This window comes from Taudactylus pleione, unplaced genomic scaffold (assembly GCF_031769625.1).
Source record: "Taudactylus pleione unplaced genomic scaffold, aTauple2 ptg000205l, whole genome shotgun sequence".
Classification (NCBI taxonomy): Eukaryota; Metazoa; Chordata; class Amphibia; order Anura; family Myobatrachidae; genus Taudactylus; species Taudactylus pleione.
The window spans coordinates 7,039,204-7,056,848 of NW_028284607.1; the positions used below are offsets into that span (position 1 = coordinate 7,039,204).

The 17,645-nt window shown below is 43.0% G+C and overlaps 2 protein-coding genes across 3 annotated transcripts in view; one reads left to right on the top strand and one right to left on the bottom strand.

Moving 5' to 3' along the window:
* The first annotated feature begins 292 nt into the window (after positions 1-292).
* On the top strand, positions 293-6,025 carry PIK3IP1 (phosphoinositide-3-kinase interacting protein 1). Its single transcript, XM_088477918.1, has 4 exons — positions 293-428; positions 3,551-3,742; positions 4,969-5,047; positions 5,166-6,025. The coding sequence occupies exons 1-4, from the start codon at positions 371-373 to the stop codon at positions 5,368-5,370; spliced, it is 534 nt and encodes a 177-aa protein (XP_088334044.1). The 5' UTR covers positions 293-370; the 3' UTR covers positions 5,371-6,025.
* Positions 5,953-17,645, bottom strand: part of LIMK2 (LIM domain kinase 2) — a 55,086-nt gene continuing 43,393 nt past the window's right edge. For both annotated transcript variants that reach the window (XM_088477915.1, XM_088477916.1), the window contains exons 10-16: positions 14,115-14,243; positions 13,590-13,646; positions 13,447-13,512; positions 13,084-13,258; positions 12,908-12,963; positions 8,216-8,373; positions 5,953-8,099 (exon numbers count right to left, since the gene is read on the bottom strand). In XM_088477915.1, the coding sequence (XP_088334041.1) occupies positions 7,937-8,099; positions 8,216-8,373; positions 12,908-12,963; positions 13,084-13,258; positions 13,447-13,512; positions 13,590-13,646; positions 14,115-14,243 (804 nt within the window). In that variant the 3' untranslated portion in view covers positions 5,953-7,936. The remainder of the gene's footprint in view (positions 8,100-8,215; positions 8,374-12,907; positions 12,964-13,083; positions 13,259-13,446; positions 13,513-13,589; positions 13,647-14,114; positions 14,244-17,645) is intronic.

The window sequence follows — 17,645 nt, forward strand, 5'->3', positions numbered from 1 at the left end:
CACACTCATAGGAGCAACAATGAACGTGTAATGGCAACATGTGTACGCATTAGGCAGCCAGCGCTTTGTTAATATTCCCCTCATACGTGTGGTATTACATGCAATAATAAATAGAATCACAGCAGAAGCCTGTATGCACTACACAGTCTGATGTGTGTTCTAGTTTCCATACATGACGGTGCCCATATACCCACACGTGTTATGAACCTTCCCCCATCCCTAATGCAATAATCCCTGCAGTGCAGAGACGTTTCCGGCTGTCAGGCTCCCTGTGTGATGTCAGCAGCAGGAGGAGGAGCAGCAGCTAAAGTGAAAAACAACCCTGTGTATAGCAGCAGCACTGATATTATAGACACACACAGCAAGCACGATGGTTCTGCAGCTCCTAATCCTGCTCCTGGGGTACCAGCTGGTCTGCGGGACACCAGGTACCTACACATTGGGGGTGTTTGTCTGCATCTTATAGCCATTAGAGATCATGAACTCTGGAATGTAATTTCTTTATGATGTGCATGTTAAATATATATATATATATATATTTATTTCCTCAGTCATATAACCACTATATTGATTGCGGCAGGCTGCAAAACAGTTGTTGGGTGACTGTGTACATGTGATTTGGGTGCATACTCCTGTAGACCAGGCCATAGTGATCCTGTTTTGTTGCATTTTCTTGCACATACAGTAAGACGCAGTTATTTGTGCATAGCAGTTACCTGTGGCAGCCATTCGTTCTCTTCAGCATGGCCATGGTACCTTAGTCACATGACCTTGTTTTTCTCTTAGAGGCAGAGGGTGGAGTGGGTATTTGGCCTCCACCCATATGTAGGCTTCAGTGGTGATTGGAAGCTCCTGTCGCTGAGCTCCCTTTTCACTTTTTATTGGACAGTAAGTTGAACATTCGTCTCTACATCTTTAAACAAAGGGGGCTTAAATGACATATGACACCGCTGACCACATATTTCCTGTACCCATGTAAGCACTTACAAATTCATGTATGTAAAAGCTTTCTTACTGTAAAATTAAGTGTGCACAAAACAGGTTTCTGGTGTAATTAATAAATGGACATATGCATGTTAATAAACTTGTTTCCTATAGTAAAATGTAGAAATTAATATTTTTATTTATATAGCACTTTCCTCCAAATAGGACTCAAAGTGCTTTTCATTTGTTTTTAAAATAATGCATGATAAAAATAGACTCCATTATTAAAAGACTACAGAAAATAAAGTAAGCATTTTGGTTAAATTTAGATTAGGGGCCTGTGGTTCAAGTTGTTTTTTTTTTTTTTTTTTTTTTTTACATAAAATTATGCAGAAACTGCAGTTTCTGCATAATTTTATGTATCATAGTTCTGTACTAAAAGCACAATACAGGAGATTTCACAGAAATCTGTCAGAGTGGTAGCTCTTCAGATCGCAGTGCCCATTATTATCAATGGGGACTACAATCTGACCACTATGTACTAAATTCCAAAAAGCAAAACTTTTCGGAGTTTAGCCTTGGTAGTTTACACCATCATTAGATAGTATAAACTGCTTTTAGCCTATGAAGGCTTAGGTGCAGGAGAGAGATCTTTCGATCTCTCTCCCATAGCCTTCGGAAGCTGAGTGTGCGCATGGGCAGTGACAGCTTCTCCCGGAGAAGTCTTTCACTTCTGCAATTTGTCGGGGATATAACTCATTACTGCAACCGCTGTCCCTGCGAGTTCCCTCTTGTACATAGTGGGGATATTTTCATTAAAAATTAAAATATCCCCAGCTTTATGGATACTTATAATCATGGCAGTTCCGCAATTATTAGTACATAGACTCCTCAGTGTTTTGGTAAAACTCCATACATTAATGGGTTAAAGAAAGTCGACACCCTGGAAATGGCAGCGTAGTTAACAAAACCATAGCAGGAAAACATAACTCCCTATCATGATAAGACCATTTAATGGCAGGAGACTATGAGGGGTATTCAATATGAAAGGTTAACTTCCCTGGCGAAGTTAACGTTTCATATCGGAGTTTTTTAACGTTTCATATCGGAGTTTTTTTCTGCGTAAAGGTATGGTGCGCGCTACCGCTTATCCCCGTATTCAAAATAAAATTAACGAAAACGGGAAACTCCAAAGTTGGATTTGCGTAAAGTTACGAATTTTTCCTTAAAATAATTGTAAGACCCCCCTAAAGTTGTAAAAACATGGGGGAACACTATGGATACCCCCGTTTTAGCCTTTAATTGAAAGTCGGGGATTTAAATAGCCGCAGCAGGTGCTTTTCCCCCGACATTGAAGAAGTGATGCATTAGAGCACTTAGGTTATTTTTTTCATTTTTTTAAGTGGTCCCATCAAATTTGGGGTACATGAAAATGGGTACTAGCATATTTTTAAGTCCCTAAAGTCAGTTTTTAAAAATTCTGCATTTGTGCACCTGCTGCTATAAATCTATTCTAGAAAACACCTGCCGCATACATGCAGAATAGCCCTGAACCTATTTCCCTATTGTTTAACAATTTTTTCCCATTTTTTAAATTAATTTTTTGGGGTGTCCCTATTTTTTTTAAAACTTTTTTTGACACAGTTCTTTTTTAAATGTCAATCTCAGGGGTGCAGGCTATTTTTTTTAAGCCTGCACCCCTAAACCCCAATTCTGCACTTTTTTTCGACACCTATTCAATGGTGAAAAGTTATCACCGTTTTTTATCAAAGACTTTTCAAAACTGCGATAAGTCTTTGAAATTGAATATGGTGTAAAACTAAAACAAGTGATATTAACGCAAAACCGTTAAAAAGTGCGATATTAACGAAAAAAACGATGTTATCGCACCCATATTGAATACCCCTATATGTGGGCAAAAAAAATCTTCACAGGAAAAAAAAAAAGCAGTAATCTCAGTAACAAGACTCAATCATTTTCTGTTATGTACAGATAGACAGCAGCAGCTCTGTACTTGTTCACAGCAGTGGGCTTTCCGGTTTTCTCTCCAATACTGCTTTTATAACCAAATTCCCAGTCTGACCTGGAGGTTGGAACAGGGTTCCAAACCAGATCAGACCCGGAATTTAGCCAGCGCCGTTCACACCGGAGGTGGGTCTGCCGTGACCCTGCTCTTGGAAATCCAAAGGGGTACTAGATAACCCCTCCCTATCTACTACCTGATGTGAACTTATAAATTGATTGGACAATTTACATTTGTGGGTGTGGTTTTTTTTGGGTGCTGCAAGTGGGTCTATGAGTGTGTTTTGTCTTCTTTGCTGATTTCCCTGCAATGATATTGAAGTAAGATTATTCCAGGTTTACTGTTCTAGCTAATATGTACTTGTCACAACACAACAAAGAATATTAGTGCATTAGAAAAGCAGTGACCTTTCAGTGAGCGTTCATCAGTGTCCATCCATGGTATGGTGTAGCAGGCTGCTTTAAAGTTTTGTAATGTCTGATAAAAATGTAGAATAGTCAGCTTCACTCTTATCAGATGGACTGTGAACATCATTCTCCAGGTACCTTTTGAAAGGTCATACAGCATTTAGATAGGTCTTAACATTATCTGTTCTGCTTACAGTTCCTACAAATGGTCATTCTACACCAGAACAAATTACAACTACACAGATTTCTCAGATCCCAGAGGAATCAACAACTCTGAGCAAAGAGCCAGTTCTGCTTCCAGAGAAGGTCAATGTGGCACAGCCTGTGATCAGCATCAGTGAGAGGGTGCAAGTCAATCCTCGTGACAAGAAGGATCTGGGAACATTAGGTAAGATGTTAACACTGTATCCTTAACTCAGTTTATTATAATTACTGTCTTATAGATTTGATGACATCACTACACAATCAAAAGCATAGGGAAGACCGACTAGGAGCAATAGAACAGGATCAGATATGAACGAGGCTGCATTACATTTGGGAAGCCATTTCTCTTACTTACAAAGTGCCAACACTGAGCAATACTTAGACAAAGCAAACCTACAATGAAAGCAATTTAGGAATATAGACCGACTTAGTTCTAGTGATAAGACTCTTACCTGAGTCTAGACAACATGCGGGAATGGACACATGAAGCCCATATAGCAGAGGTTCCCAAACTCCCCCTTGCAGTCCACCTTTTAAGAATATCTATGCTTAAGCAGCAGTAATTTAATTAGTACCTCAGTAAGTTTGATTTACCCATTTGGACTCAAGCATGTGCTGTAGATTGTATAGTGCTCTGGATACGGTTACTGCATAATTGTATGCATCAAACAGCTTGATACATAGGCCCCCAAGTATTATATGGTGCCTAGAGAACATAAGCATCCAAGGGAAAAATTGTTTATGTGGTCTCCAAAAATATCTTTGCAATCTGCACTCCAAAATCAGCAGGATTTATCTGAGGGCAAAAGGTATCAGTGTCAGGTCTATTTCATGTTCTCTAACATCTAATAATGTCACTACACCACTGCCTGTTGTATTCATCTTTTTACCTTTACATAATGCTAGCCTAAGAGGCAGCACTTTACAGAGGATATTTAACATCAATTTAGCCTTAACACTGGGCTAATTCACATCAATTATAAGCAACAATGGCATCAAGCATTATCACCTCCTCAGATGAGAACTAACTTGAGCATGGTACATTTGCAACCACTTACATGTACATTTACTGAATGAAATGAGATCATGGGCATTTCAAAGTTAAAAAAAACAGGGGGAGGGGGTTTGGAGGTGGCGCTCCCTTATGTCTAAGCTCAGTCATCTCCTGACCCCAGGAACCATGTCATGGTTGTCATTACACCCTCAAATCACTACTGTGTGCTGACAGCTGCTAGGACAGAGTTATGGAGGCAGGCCCTGCTCACTGTACCATGGAGGCAGTTGGCAAGGTATAGCATCTCTGTAAGACAGATTAGGTATGCTCTAATAAAGCCATTACATGTACTATAGCTAAAGCTGGTTCTGTGCCTGTGTTGTTGAATTACAATAACTTATCAATTGATGTCACAGGTTATGTCCTGGGAATTTTAATGGTGGTGGTAATCATAGCCATCGGAAGCGGCATAGTGGTTGGATACATATACAAAAGGTCAGTATTTTGTTCTTGTTTTGTCATGGCTATCTGCCCCAATTAATGGCAGTATTTCTGTCATGTATTCAGTTTGTTGGGAACCATGGTGCCAATTATGTTTTTTTTTATCATTTAGGGGCAGAGACATAAAGCAACAGCATGAGCAGGAAATGGAGGACAGGCGGCTTCAGAGGATAAACTTACCATTGTCTGCCTTCTCAAACCCTACATGTGATGTTGTAGATGAGAATACAATTGAAGTGCCATCTAATCACACCCCAAACACTATGCAGGAGGGTGTTGTCCCCCTAATAAGCCGTGCAGGTACTCCAGGAGCATGAAGAGATGTACATTCCCATATGGACATACCTTTTGGAAATTATGGCAACGTCATACATTTCATCATGCTGTGGCAGTGGCCGAGTGAACTGTGGTAGGAGAGTTTACTCCTAAACCAGACGTTTCTCGCCTGGGAGGAAAAGGGACATGGATTTTTACAAATCTTGTAAAGATTCAAATCAGGTGTAAGATTATATGGTCAGTGTTTGTTTCTGAGACCTAGAATTGCTAATGCTGATCCAGCCCTCTTAACATCTTTTTCATGAGTTTGTGGAGGTTGTTCTCAACTGTTACAGCTTGCCTGCCTGTGGCAGCTTCCGTTTTGTTTTATATTTCCATGTCTCACGGACTCTTACGAAACAGGAAAAAACAAATCTGTCCTGCTTATTGACAGCGGATGAGAAATCTGCACGTGGAAAGAACTGTTATTTTCGCTATTAGTAGCCAAGCTCGGGGTGGTAACTCGCAGTACAATTTTCTTCCAATAGAGTTACCAGTTAATGCTTAATATGTTGGCTGAGACAAGTATCCTTTCTACTTAAGTGTGCTGCTGAGATTTTTAAAGGGGCAAAGACTGACGCACAAATTGTAAGAAAATTGTTTATTGACCTTTTTGTTTTGTACATAAAACATTAACAGGCAGTGCCTGCAATCAAACCAGACTTCTGTAATTCCAGTGGTGTGTATCAGATAATAAGCAAGGTAGAGTACAGTGCTGCCACTCTGTAGCTGGCACATAATATAGGTCAGCTCTTGTTGGCTTAATGCTGGATTTATAAAAAAAAAAAAAATTATCTTAAATATCTTCATAATTTTAAAGTAATCCTTCCCAAAACTAGTAGAATGGCAGGGGTCTGATGAGATTCCTTTATCCCAGTCAGTAGCCCAAGAATGAAGTGTTTCAGGACTGAATGTATCCTACAAAATGGAGACTTCCAAAGACTTCAAGTACACCACGCTGCTAGTTGGGGATACAGATGGTTGCTTTAAAAAGTTTAAAGTGAATGGAGCTCTTACCAAAGAAGCTCAGGAACAGACGGTCAGTCTGAGGTTGGCTAATCTTGGCATAAAGTAAACGGTACAGAGATCAAGGAGAAAGTTGCATCTGTTACGTAGTCCCGGCGGCTGATTTCATACCCAACCCAATGGAATATGCTGCCATTTTGATCAAAAAAATGGTGTATTTGTCAGTGAAGGGACTACGTAACAGATGCAACTTTCTCCTTGATCTCTGTAAATTGCCGACGCCCCCTTTCCCCCCCTAACAGCGCCCTTAGGGGTGACTAACCCTAAAACTCCCGGGGTTGTGCCTAACACTAAGCCCCCACCCCCGCAGGGGTGCCTAACCCTGACCATCCCCCAGTGGCGCCTAACTAACCCCCCTTCCCCTAGCCTATTCCTTACTCTCCCCGTGGGGGTGCCTAAACTTAACACACACTCTCCCCCCTGTGGCTAACAACTAAGTGTCCCCACTTACCTTCGTTCGGAAAGCCGTCCTGTCGGGATTCCGTCGTCGGGCTACAAATAGGCGTCTGGATTTAGACGCCTGTTTTTAGTCCCGTGTCGGGATTTAGACGGCGGGATATTGATTGTATCCCATTCCATCCTTTAGTGTTTAAGCCAATATTTTAAATGAATTTGACCCTACTATAGACAAATTGCTCTCCATGCCCAGCTGCCAGCAGAACCTGGTAATAGGCTGCAGTAAAACCAAACAAATATTGGCACAAATCAAGCAAATTCCAATGGCCCTGGAGGAAGCACCATACATAAGTTATCACAATAGTATACACATCTGAAGAAAAGTGCAATCCAAAATACACTAAGGAGATTTTAAATTCCAGTTTTTATGTAAAAGTATAGTAATTATTCCAAATGGGAGACAAGTGTTATATATAAGTGGTCATTAACCTTCCTAGTTCCCAAGAAATGTTTTAAAAGCTTCCGACTAAATAAATATATAACTCACTTCTCCCTTCTGCTACTTTATGGGATGGGAGGAGGAGAGTGGTTCAAGTGTATTGCTCCAGGTAACTGTGTAGTAAGCAACTATGAAAGTTAGCTGGAATGGGCGCTAAGTAACACTAAGGGCTCGAACCAATTAGGTGCGATGTCCCGTGGCAACTGAATTCACCTGAATTTGCTCGCTGCCCTATGGGGAAATGAGCACTTTCAGGCGAATCCGGGTGACTGTCAAGCACAGCCACTGTCGCAATGACTCGTACACGCGAGTACATCGCACTTAATTGCATCGAGCCCTAAATTCCAAGATCTGTAGTGGTTCTAAAAATATAGTTGGTAGTAACTTGGAAAAACACCCTGAGATATCCCTTTATCTTTTCAGAATTCTAGCAATGTGTGCAGCTAATTTCTAACCAGCTTTGGTCCATGTTTCACTTTTGACCTTTTTGAACAAGCTTCTGTCATGAAACATTAACAATCTACCACCACAAGAGCAAAGTTAGAAGCTGTAACACGTTCACATGTGAGCATAACGTGCTCTTTGCAGAGATTAATTTGTTTTCAGTAAGTGGACTTATGGCCACATCTATTTTCCCTACTAAGGGATCAAAGGTTTGTTCCATGTTCTGAATGGTGTTCTCGTGTCAGACCATATTGCAACTTCAGGTTGTGTTCCATGAACTCTAGTTCAGAAGGCAGAGGGATCGCCAGCTCCCCCAGAAACAGAGATAAGGCTGTAAGTGTATCCTGTAAATATAGGAAATCTGGCCTACGGAATCGAGAAGAAACACTGTTATAGGCAAAGTATTACAGTACCCTCAAAATGTCTACAGAACAAGAGGATTACACTGTTATGACTGTAGAGGTTAATACACGAGAGATTACCTTTCGTCAGGCTCCAGTTGACAGCAGGATGTTGCAAGGGGGAAAAATCCTGAAGGACAATCTTTTGGAACAAACTTCTCCCAAAACAGCCGGACATTCAGGCCATAGTCAAAAGTGCGTGGCAGGCAATCTGGGTCAGCGTACACCTGTCCAATAATCTGTAAAGGATACAGACTTATCTTTTGACTTTAGTTGACATGAATTACAAAATGCACTATACAAGCAATGCAAAACACCTTGGTTTTCTTCTACATGCCATAGGGGACAGAGGCATAGTCCATGGGTATAGGCTGGAGTAGGAGTCCAGGCACCAACTAGTTCATTTTTTTTTTCCCCCAGCAGCCCCGGCTCCTCCTCCCCTATACCCCGCCAGGCCAGTTTAGTTTGGTGCCCTGCAAGAGCAGGCACTGTTTTAGAGACTACTGTAAGCAGTTTAAGCTTTTAATTTTTATTTACTTTTATATCTATGAGAGGGCAGGACTAGGCATCCTATAGGATGCCCGCACTGCCGCTCCACCGATCCCCTGCTCCAGTGGCCGCAGCATCTTCAGCCGGTCACCTGGTTTTTACATCCATATAGCACTGTCAGATGCATGCCTATTCTCACCCTCACAGAAGGCACCTAGAGAGGTAGAAAGATCTAAAGAGTTGCATATTGTAAAAGGTAATATAAAAGGTCCAATCATTATTAATAAATGAAACCTTTAACTTTTAATGTCCTCTATGAATGAGGTTAAACCGAGCAGTAGTGTAGGAGGAGAAGTTAAACTGCTTTTAATAAAAGTGCAATTTTATGTTTTTGTATTTACTTTTAACATTGGCTAAAATGCAAGTGAAAAATACAAAACGCGTCCCTTTGAAAACGGAGAATAGAAGGTACCCATGTAAAATGCATCTACTCCTCTCTCTCATTTTAATAATTGCCCTCAACATAAACGTTTTTGTGCACTGTAGGCAAAACTAGGCTTACATGTGCCCCTATTCTACTTAGGAAAGAACACAAAACTCTTCCCAAACTTCTGACCAATTTCCTTCTGCAGTTGAGACAGTTACAACAGGCATTGCAAACCTTGCTGTGTGGTAATTTATTCCTAATTCCATTATAGAAAACCTATGGGAAGTGTGAAATACAGAATTATGGTATAACATACCATCCATGAATAATTATTTTTCTTCGAGGTCCATAGGGTCCACAGGATCTACCTTGGGGTATGTACGGTAGTTGGATCGCATCCAATGCACCAAACAGCAAAGCTTTGGAGCTCCCAGCAAGCACTGGTCATCCTCCCTATATACCCCGCCCCCAGCCACAGGCATTCAGTTTGCAACCAAGAGACGGAGGGTGGAGAAGGAAGAAAAATTGCACAAGAAACACTCAACATACGAAGAGGGAATCTGTGAAAAAAAGGCTGAAGAACAGATCCCTGTGGACTCTATGGACCTCAAAGAAAAAGAATTATGCAAGAAATGTTATACCATAATTCTGTATTTCTTCTTTGGGTTCCATAGGGTCCACAGGATCTACCTTGGGGACGTCCTAAAGCAGTTCCCTTAAGGGTGGGGATGCTCCTGCGTAGAGAGGAGAATCTGCTGCCCAAAGGAAGCATCCTGGGAGACAAACGTATCAAAAGCATAGAATTTGATAAACGTATTAACAGAAGACCAAGTGGCTGCCTTCCAAAGCTGTTCAGCCGAGGCACCATGTCTTACCGCCCACCGAGTAGAATGTGCTGTCACCGTGCTTGGGACAGGAAGATCAGCCTGTGTGTACGCCTGAGAGATAGTCATGCGTAGCCATCTCACCAGAGTCTGCTTATTAGCTGGCCATCCTCATTTGTGAAAACCATATAATACAAAAAGAGCATCTGATTTTCTAACAGAGTTTGTGCGCTCCACATAGTTACCGAAAGCAAACTTCATCCAGGGATGCTTCACCTACAGAAAGATCTGGAGCATGAAAAGCTGGAACTACAATATCTTCATTCACATGAAAATGGGACAATACCTTAGGAATGTAACCCTCCCTTGTACGAAGAACAGCTCTATCCTGGTAATAGAAATCAAAAATTGGGAGCGACAAGAGCACGCTGCAGAATCAGAGACTCTGCGAGCAGAAGAGATAGCGAGGAGAAAAAGTGCCTTCGCTGTCAACCATTTCAAGTCTACAGAGTCCAGAGGTTCCAATGGGGGAAGCCAGCGAGTCGACGTTTGTTGGCCAACCTCATTTGTGAAATCCATATAACAGAAAGAGAGAATCTGATTTCCTGATGGAAGTGGTTCGATCTACGTAAATACGAAGTGCTCAAACCACATCCAAGGAAGCTTCACCTGTAGACAGGCCTGAAGACTTGAAGGCCGGGACTACAATTTCCTCATTTATATGGAAACATGAAACCACCTTTGGGAGGTAGCCCGCCTTGGTACGGAGGACTGCTCTATTTGGAAGAAAGATCAAATATGGAGAATGGCATGACAATGCTGCCAAGTCAGAAACTCTGCGAGCTGAAGAGATGGCGAGTAGCCATCTCAAGTCCACCTTATCCAAGGGTTCAAAGAGATGCAGTTGACTCAAGAGCCATGCTGTCAAAGCCAGCAGAGTTAAATCTTGATAAAGATAGGGACCCTGCATTAGAAAATCCTGTCTTAGAGGCAGTGGACTGTCTACGGATAGACGTGTCAGATCAGAGAACCAATGCCTCCAGCCTAGGCAATGGCTATTAGTATTATCCTGCCTCCCTCCTGCTTGAACTTTCTGACTACTCTTGAGAGGGAGGAGATTGGAGGAAACTGGTATGCCAACCTGAAGTTCCATCTCACCGCCAGAGCGTCCACGAAGGCGGTTCAGGGGTTCCTTGTTCTGGACTCTTACCTGGGGACCTTGTGGTTGTGACGTGATGCCATGAGATCTACTTCCTGTAATCCGCACCTGTCCACCAGGAGTTGAAATACCTCCAGATGAAGAGCCCATTCTCCGGCGTGCATGTCCTCGCGATTTAGGAAGTCCGCCTCCCAGTTGATAACTCCTAGGATGAATATTGCTGGAAGATGGCTGATTATTGTAGAGATTGCTGGAAGATGGCCCTCTGCCCACAGCAGAATCTTTGCTATTTCCCTCATGGCTGCCGGACTTTGTGTGCTTCTTTAATGATTTATGTAGGCCACTGCCGTCGCATTGTTGGACTGAACCTGAACAGGCCTGCCCTGAAGAAGGTCCTGCACCAGAGATTGAGCGCTTTGTGCACTGCTCGAAAGCTCCAATATATTTAATGGTAGGTGACTTTCCTGGTCCATCCACCTTCCCTGAAAGGTGTGTGAGGATGGGGAGCAGTGACGTGTCATCAGTCTTGCGTCCGTGGTGAGGAGTACCCATTCCGGGATCTATAACGGATGACCCTTGTCTAAATGAGTTGTCTTCAGCCACCAAGCAAGAGAGAGCTGAACCTCTGGTGAGATGTGAATCATCTAATGCTTTATCTGATGATACTGACCATCCCGCTGGGCCAGGATCCACAGCTGTAGGGACCTGGAGTGGAACTGGGCATAAGCCACCATGTCGAATGTAGCTATCATGGAGCCCAGTATCTGCATAGCCAAGTGAACTGACACGGTTTGCTTGCAAAGCAGATTGTGCGCACGAGACTGTAGTGCCACAATCTTGTCCTCTGGTAGAAGAATCCTCTGTCCCAGAGAGTCCAGCAGCACCCCAAGTGCACAATCTGCTGAGTTGGAGAAAGAAAATACTTTTTCCAATTAATTACCCAGTCGTGCTCCTGTAGGCAGACAATGGTCACACGTAGAGGACATTGTAACATCTCCTGAGATTGTGCCAATATCAGGAGGCCGTCTAGATATGGCAGTATCCTGACTCCTTGTTTTCTGAGGCAAGCCGTCATGGCTGCCATTGTCTTGGTAAATACCCGAGGGGCTGTGGCCAGACCGAAGGGTAGAGTCTGGAATTGGTAATGTTGCTGATCTTCCGCAAACCTGAGAAAGGCCTGGTGGGATCTTGCAATCGGGACATGCAGATATGCATCCTGTATGTCCAGTGAGACCATGAAGTCTCCAGGCTCCATCGCCAGCATAATTGACAGTAGTTTCTATACGGAATTTAGGCACCTTGATTAATCTGTTGAGAGACTTCAGATCAGGATAGGGTGGTGAGACCCATTGGGTTTTTGAATCAAAAATAAATTTGAACAACCACCCCTTCCCTGTTGCATCACTGGAACAGGGACTATGACTCCTGACCTCAGGAGTTCCCCAATAGACTCCCGGAAGGCCGAAGCTCTGACCGGGTCTGCAGGAAGGTTTGTAGCAACAATCTTCAGAGGGATGCCTTAGGAATGTGATGGCATAACCCTGAGAGACCAGCTCTCGCACCCAGGCATCTGTAGTTGTTTGCTGCCAGACCTGGGAGAACTGTAAAAGTCAGCCTCCAACCCGACATCCTCCAGGGGAAGGCCCGCCCCATCAGACAGTAGGCTTAACGTCTGGCTTGGAAGATGGACGTTTGCATGCTGGGAGCTCCAAAGCTTTGCTGTTTGGTGCATTGGATGTGATCCAACTACATATCCCAAGGTAGATCCTGTGGACCCTATGGAACCCGAAGAATAAATGTATGGTTACTGTGCTTAAAGGCAGTTGTGTTCTTACGGGCCTGAAAGTGTTGCAAGATCCATCAAGTATTCTTACCTCACATAGAACAATCCCAAATGAGAATATATCCACCTTCTCATCGTATTGTTTACCTGTGTAGATTGGAGACCATATTACTATACATTTCCATCACAAACCTTGCTGCCCATTTTGCATGCCACAATACCCTTATAAACGGTTACTTCCTAACCCATTTGAATTTGCCCCATTACCATTTAACATTTCAGGTGCCATCCAGTAAGGATTGCCCACAACTGTGTAACGTTTTCGACGGTCAGACTTGCGTAGTGTTCGCTTCTTTGTGGGTGGACGTTCTGGCGGGGGTCTTGGTTTCTCTTCCACAATGAGTCTGGAAAGCCCAAAGTCTGCAACCACCACTGTACCATCCTGTAAAGGAAAGAACATAGCTGAGAAGAAAACCTACCAATGTGGACAAACGTCAGATAGCTGAGAAGAAAAACATACAAATGAGTACAATCAAAGGGAACATTTCATAAGTCTGCAAAAAGGTCATAGAGAAGAGGAGATGTTGGACAGGTTGATGGAAGAACCACAAAGTGAAATGAGGATATTACCAGCTTGATGAGACAGTTGTGCGAGTTGAGATCTCTATGGATAATGCTCATGGAGTGAAGATATGCCTAAAGAGAAAATCAATACAAATTAAAGACACTAGCTAGAGCTCATTATAGCATTTAGAGTTTTTCTTTTAACTTACCATTCCACATGAAATGTCTTTAGCAAATGAGACCTTCTGTTGCCAAGGACAGTGGTCCTGAGTGTGGGATGGGGAAAAAAAACACAACATTTTAAGTTACTATTAGCCTTTATAATTCTAAGTTAAAGGTTTTATACCTAAAGGCTCGTATCCACTACACGAGAAAAATGAGCGATTGAACAATTATGACATTATCGTTCAGTCGCTCATTAATCGTGCAGTAATTATGCCGGCAACGAGCAGCGATGCGCGCTCCCGCTGGTCGTTGTCGGCATTGGTCATCGCCTGAACACGCAGGCCAACCTGACGAGATCATCAGGTTGTGCATGTTCGGGGATGAGGGAGGGTGCCTGCACTGAACGACATATCGTTCAGTCTGGGCACAATAACCACTGCACAGGATGATGAACGATTACAATGTTGTAATCGTACAGTCGTTCCACTCTCGTGTAGTGGATACGCACCATAACAGTTGCTTGATTCTTACACAATATAGTCTAAACACCAAGTCTCACTATGCCTCACCCCTCTTAGGAAATCCTTTAATGTGCCACATTCTATATACTCGGTCAGCAGATTTAGTCTACGATCCTTATAGAGAACCCCAATAAAACGGAGCACATTGGGATGATCCAGAGAACGCATGACCTTTACCTGCAAGGAGCCAAAATGTAAAATAATAATAATTTATAACAGGTAAAACAGTATCCTCATGTAAAATCATTTTAATTTACAGTTGTGAAAAATAAATTAAATCCTATTGTTTCTGATATATCAGGACATAATTAACAATCAACTACTGCTAGTTATAAAGTTTGATACATTAAATTCTGTGCCAAATATAGATTTCACTTTGACAGAATTTAACAGATAATAAGCCAACATGCAGAAACCATGTGAAACAAAGTAAGCACACCTCATGATTACTAGCTTATAGAGCTACCTTTCGCAGAATTAATATAACAGTTTTCTGGACAAGTCTCTTACATCTTATATAAGAATTATTGGTACATTCCTCCTTAAAATACTGCCTTAGTTTATTGATGTTTGAGGGCATTCATTTATTCACAGCTCTTCTGAAGTCCAGCTACAGCATCTTAAGGGGGTTTACATTCAGTTGCAATTTTGCTGGTGCTCATCATTGTTATGTTGCATGATCCAACCTCAACCAAGCTTCAGTTGTCATCTGACAGAAGGCCTTACTTACCATTTTCCTCTAGAAAAATTTGAGGAGTTCATGGTGGACTCAGTGATTGTGAATGAGTCAGGTCCCAGAATTGCATGAAAAATCCAAATCACCACCCCTCTTCCACCGTGCTTAAAAGTTGGTGGTTTTTGCCAAACTTGTGCATTAATACCAAACTTCTACACTTTGGTCTCTTCTTTTCGGTGGACATTGTTCCGGAGAGAACTTGGATTTTTTTCAAATACACATGAAAACATAAATACAGCATTATACAACATTTTTGGTTTGGTTTTGAGTATAGGGGTTTTCTCCTGGCTATACCTTCTATGAAATTTTAACATTTACCATAGTGACAGAGTCCTGTAGATACCTAGATGTAGTTTTTGGGTTCCTTGCTATTTCTTGGCACATCATACGGTTTTATCTTGGGATGAATTGGCTAGGAAAACTGGAAACGGTCTTCACTGTTCTCCATTTGTAAATAATAATTTCTACTTTAAAATGATGCACTTACCTGCTCCAGCAGCGCTGGTCAGCAGCAGGGCAGTGGGTGGGGAGTCCCCGGCGCCCACTGTCCTGTCATTAGGCTTCCTTACCCAGGCATCAGGGTGCAGGCGGCTGTGGCTCCCCTAGGGGCGCACGCGCGTCGACCTGTGAAAAATTTACTGGGCCAAGCACACCACTAGGTGACGTCACAGGAGGCACCAAAACCAAGCTTCCTCCTATATAAATAAGCTCCCAAGTGCATAACTGTGCCAGGGTATAGGCTCCCACCAAAACTCCAGCATTCCTAGTGATCCTTACTGCTCGTTCCTGACCTTGGCTTTGTACGTGACCTGATTCCACCTCATTCCTGGTACTACGCTTGGTATTCCAGTTTTGACCTTGGCTATTCTCTGTGACCCGTTTAAGTCTGATCCCTGGTACTGTCTTGTCTGGTTGATTCGTACCTGGCTCTCCGACTACATTATACGCCTTGATCGTACATCAGTCCTACTCAGTATACACCAGCACCTGTATTAGGGAACCAAGTCTGAGGGCTGCGACCTGTGTGTCGGAAGCAGCTAAGTCCAAACCTTCTTTAGACTCCACGCCTAAGTACAGGGTCTCGCCAATCCCAAAATATGGGTTAGCATCCATTATCCATCAGTGACCTGTGACAGAATACTCTGGCCATAAAAACATGGATGCCGCTGGTAATCTTTCACAAGGAGATCTACTGGAGAACCTCCTCACCAGAGTCGAGAAACAAGAACAAGACCAGGCCCAGATTATGCAGTGCCTACAAATGCTTATGCAATGGAGTATGTGCCACCCAGCCACTTCCGGTACAACCAGCACCACCCCGTGATGACAATTCAAGCTGCAAGTGCTTCCACACCATTACGGATTCCGAATCCCGCAACATTTGATGGGGTTCCTAAAGGCTGACAGAGCTTCCCAAATCAGTGCTTGATTCAGTTAGAGGTCCAGGCTGCAAGTTTTCCTTCCAAAAGGACGAAGGCGTCTTAAGTCATAACACTGCTGTCCAGACAGGCCATAGCATGGGCTTCCCAGTTGTAGGAAAGAAATAACCCTCTGGTCAATAATAGCGCCAAATTCATAGAAGCTTTCCGTAAAGTCTTTGATGAACCCGGATGAGTGTCCTTTCGCAGATTCGGGTATTCTGCAACTGAAGCAAGGCAGTCTGACTGCTGGTCAGTTCCGAACTTTTGCCTCCAAGTTGAGATGGAACAACGATGCTCTAGTTGCTACATTCATGCAAGGACTTTCAGAGCAAATTAAGGCTGTGCTAGCATCCAACATCTCTGGATGACCTAATATCTTTATGCATCCGGGTAGACCTCAGTCATAGAGAAAGAGCATGAGAGAGTGAACAGTCTCGTTGCGCCAGCTTCAAACTTGCTCTTCGATTCACGGCACAGAGTGATCCTCCTGAAGAGTCTATGCAGATCGGGAAATCATGTCTTCCTGCCGCAGAAAGAGAAAGGAGGTTCAAGAACAAGCTGCGCTTGTACTGTGACAAATCAGGTCACCTCCTTACTAGCTGTCCAAAACGTCCGGGAAATGAGAGGGCCTAACTGATCGAGGGGTGGTCAGTTTAGGTGCATTTCAGCATACCCCAAGAAGAAATGTTTATAACCAGTTCTTGATCGAAGTGACTCTGTTGCTCAAGAAGTCATCAGAAACCCTTAAGGGATTCTTGAATTCTGGTGCCGATGGAATCTTCATTACAGCCGAAAAAGTTACGAATTTCTAGCGTGCCTTTGCAATCTTCACTTTGTATTATTGGAGTGGACTGAAATAAACTACCTTCTGCTACCATCCACTCTCGGACTGAAGATGTCACAATGCAAGTGGGCATTCTTCATAAGAACGTAATTTCCTTCTATATACTCCCAATCATCCTGAGTCTTCTATGGTTATGCAAACATACTTCCACATTGGATTGGAATAAACCCCAAATAAGGTTGAGGTCGCAGTGCCATCAGTGGTGTTTGACCACGAACAGACCTCCGCATGGAGTTATTCAGAGTTTGTCTGTTTCACCAGATGACCTCCTGCCAGCTCCTAATCAATCCTTCAGGGATGTGTTCAGTAAGAAAGTTGCTGAGACACTACCCGGTAGTGGCACTGCTCTACCTGCTACCTAGGAAAATAAAATAGTGGCCTGTGGTATAGTGTTTCCTCTCTCACTTCCTGAGACCAAGGCAGTATCCGAATACATCAGGGAAAACCTTGATCGAAGGTTCATTAAAGAGTTCAAGTCCCCGCAGGAGCTGGTCTCTTCTTCGTTATAAAGAACGATGGTTACCGAAGACCATGTATTGCTTACCGGGGCCTGAATGCCACTATCAAGGACCGGTACC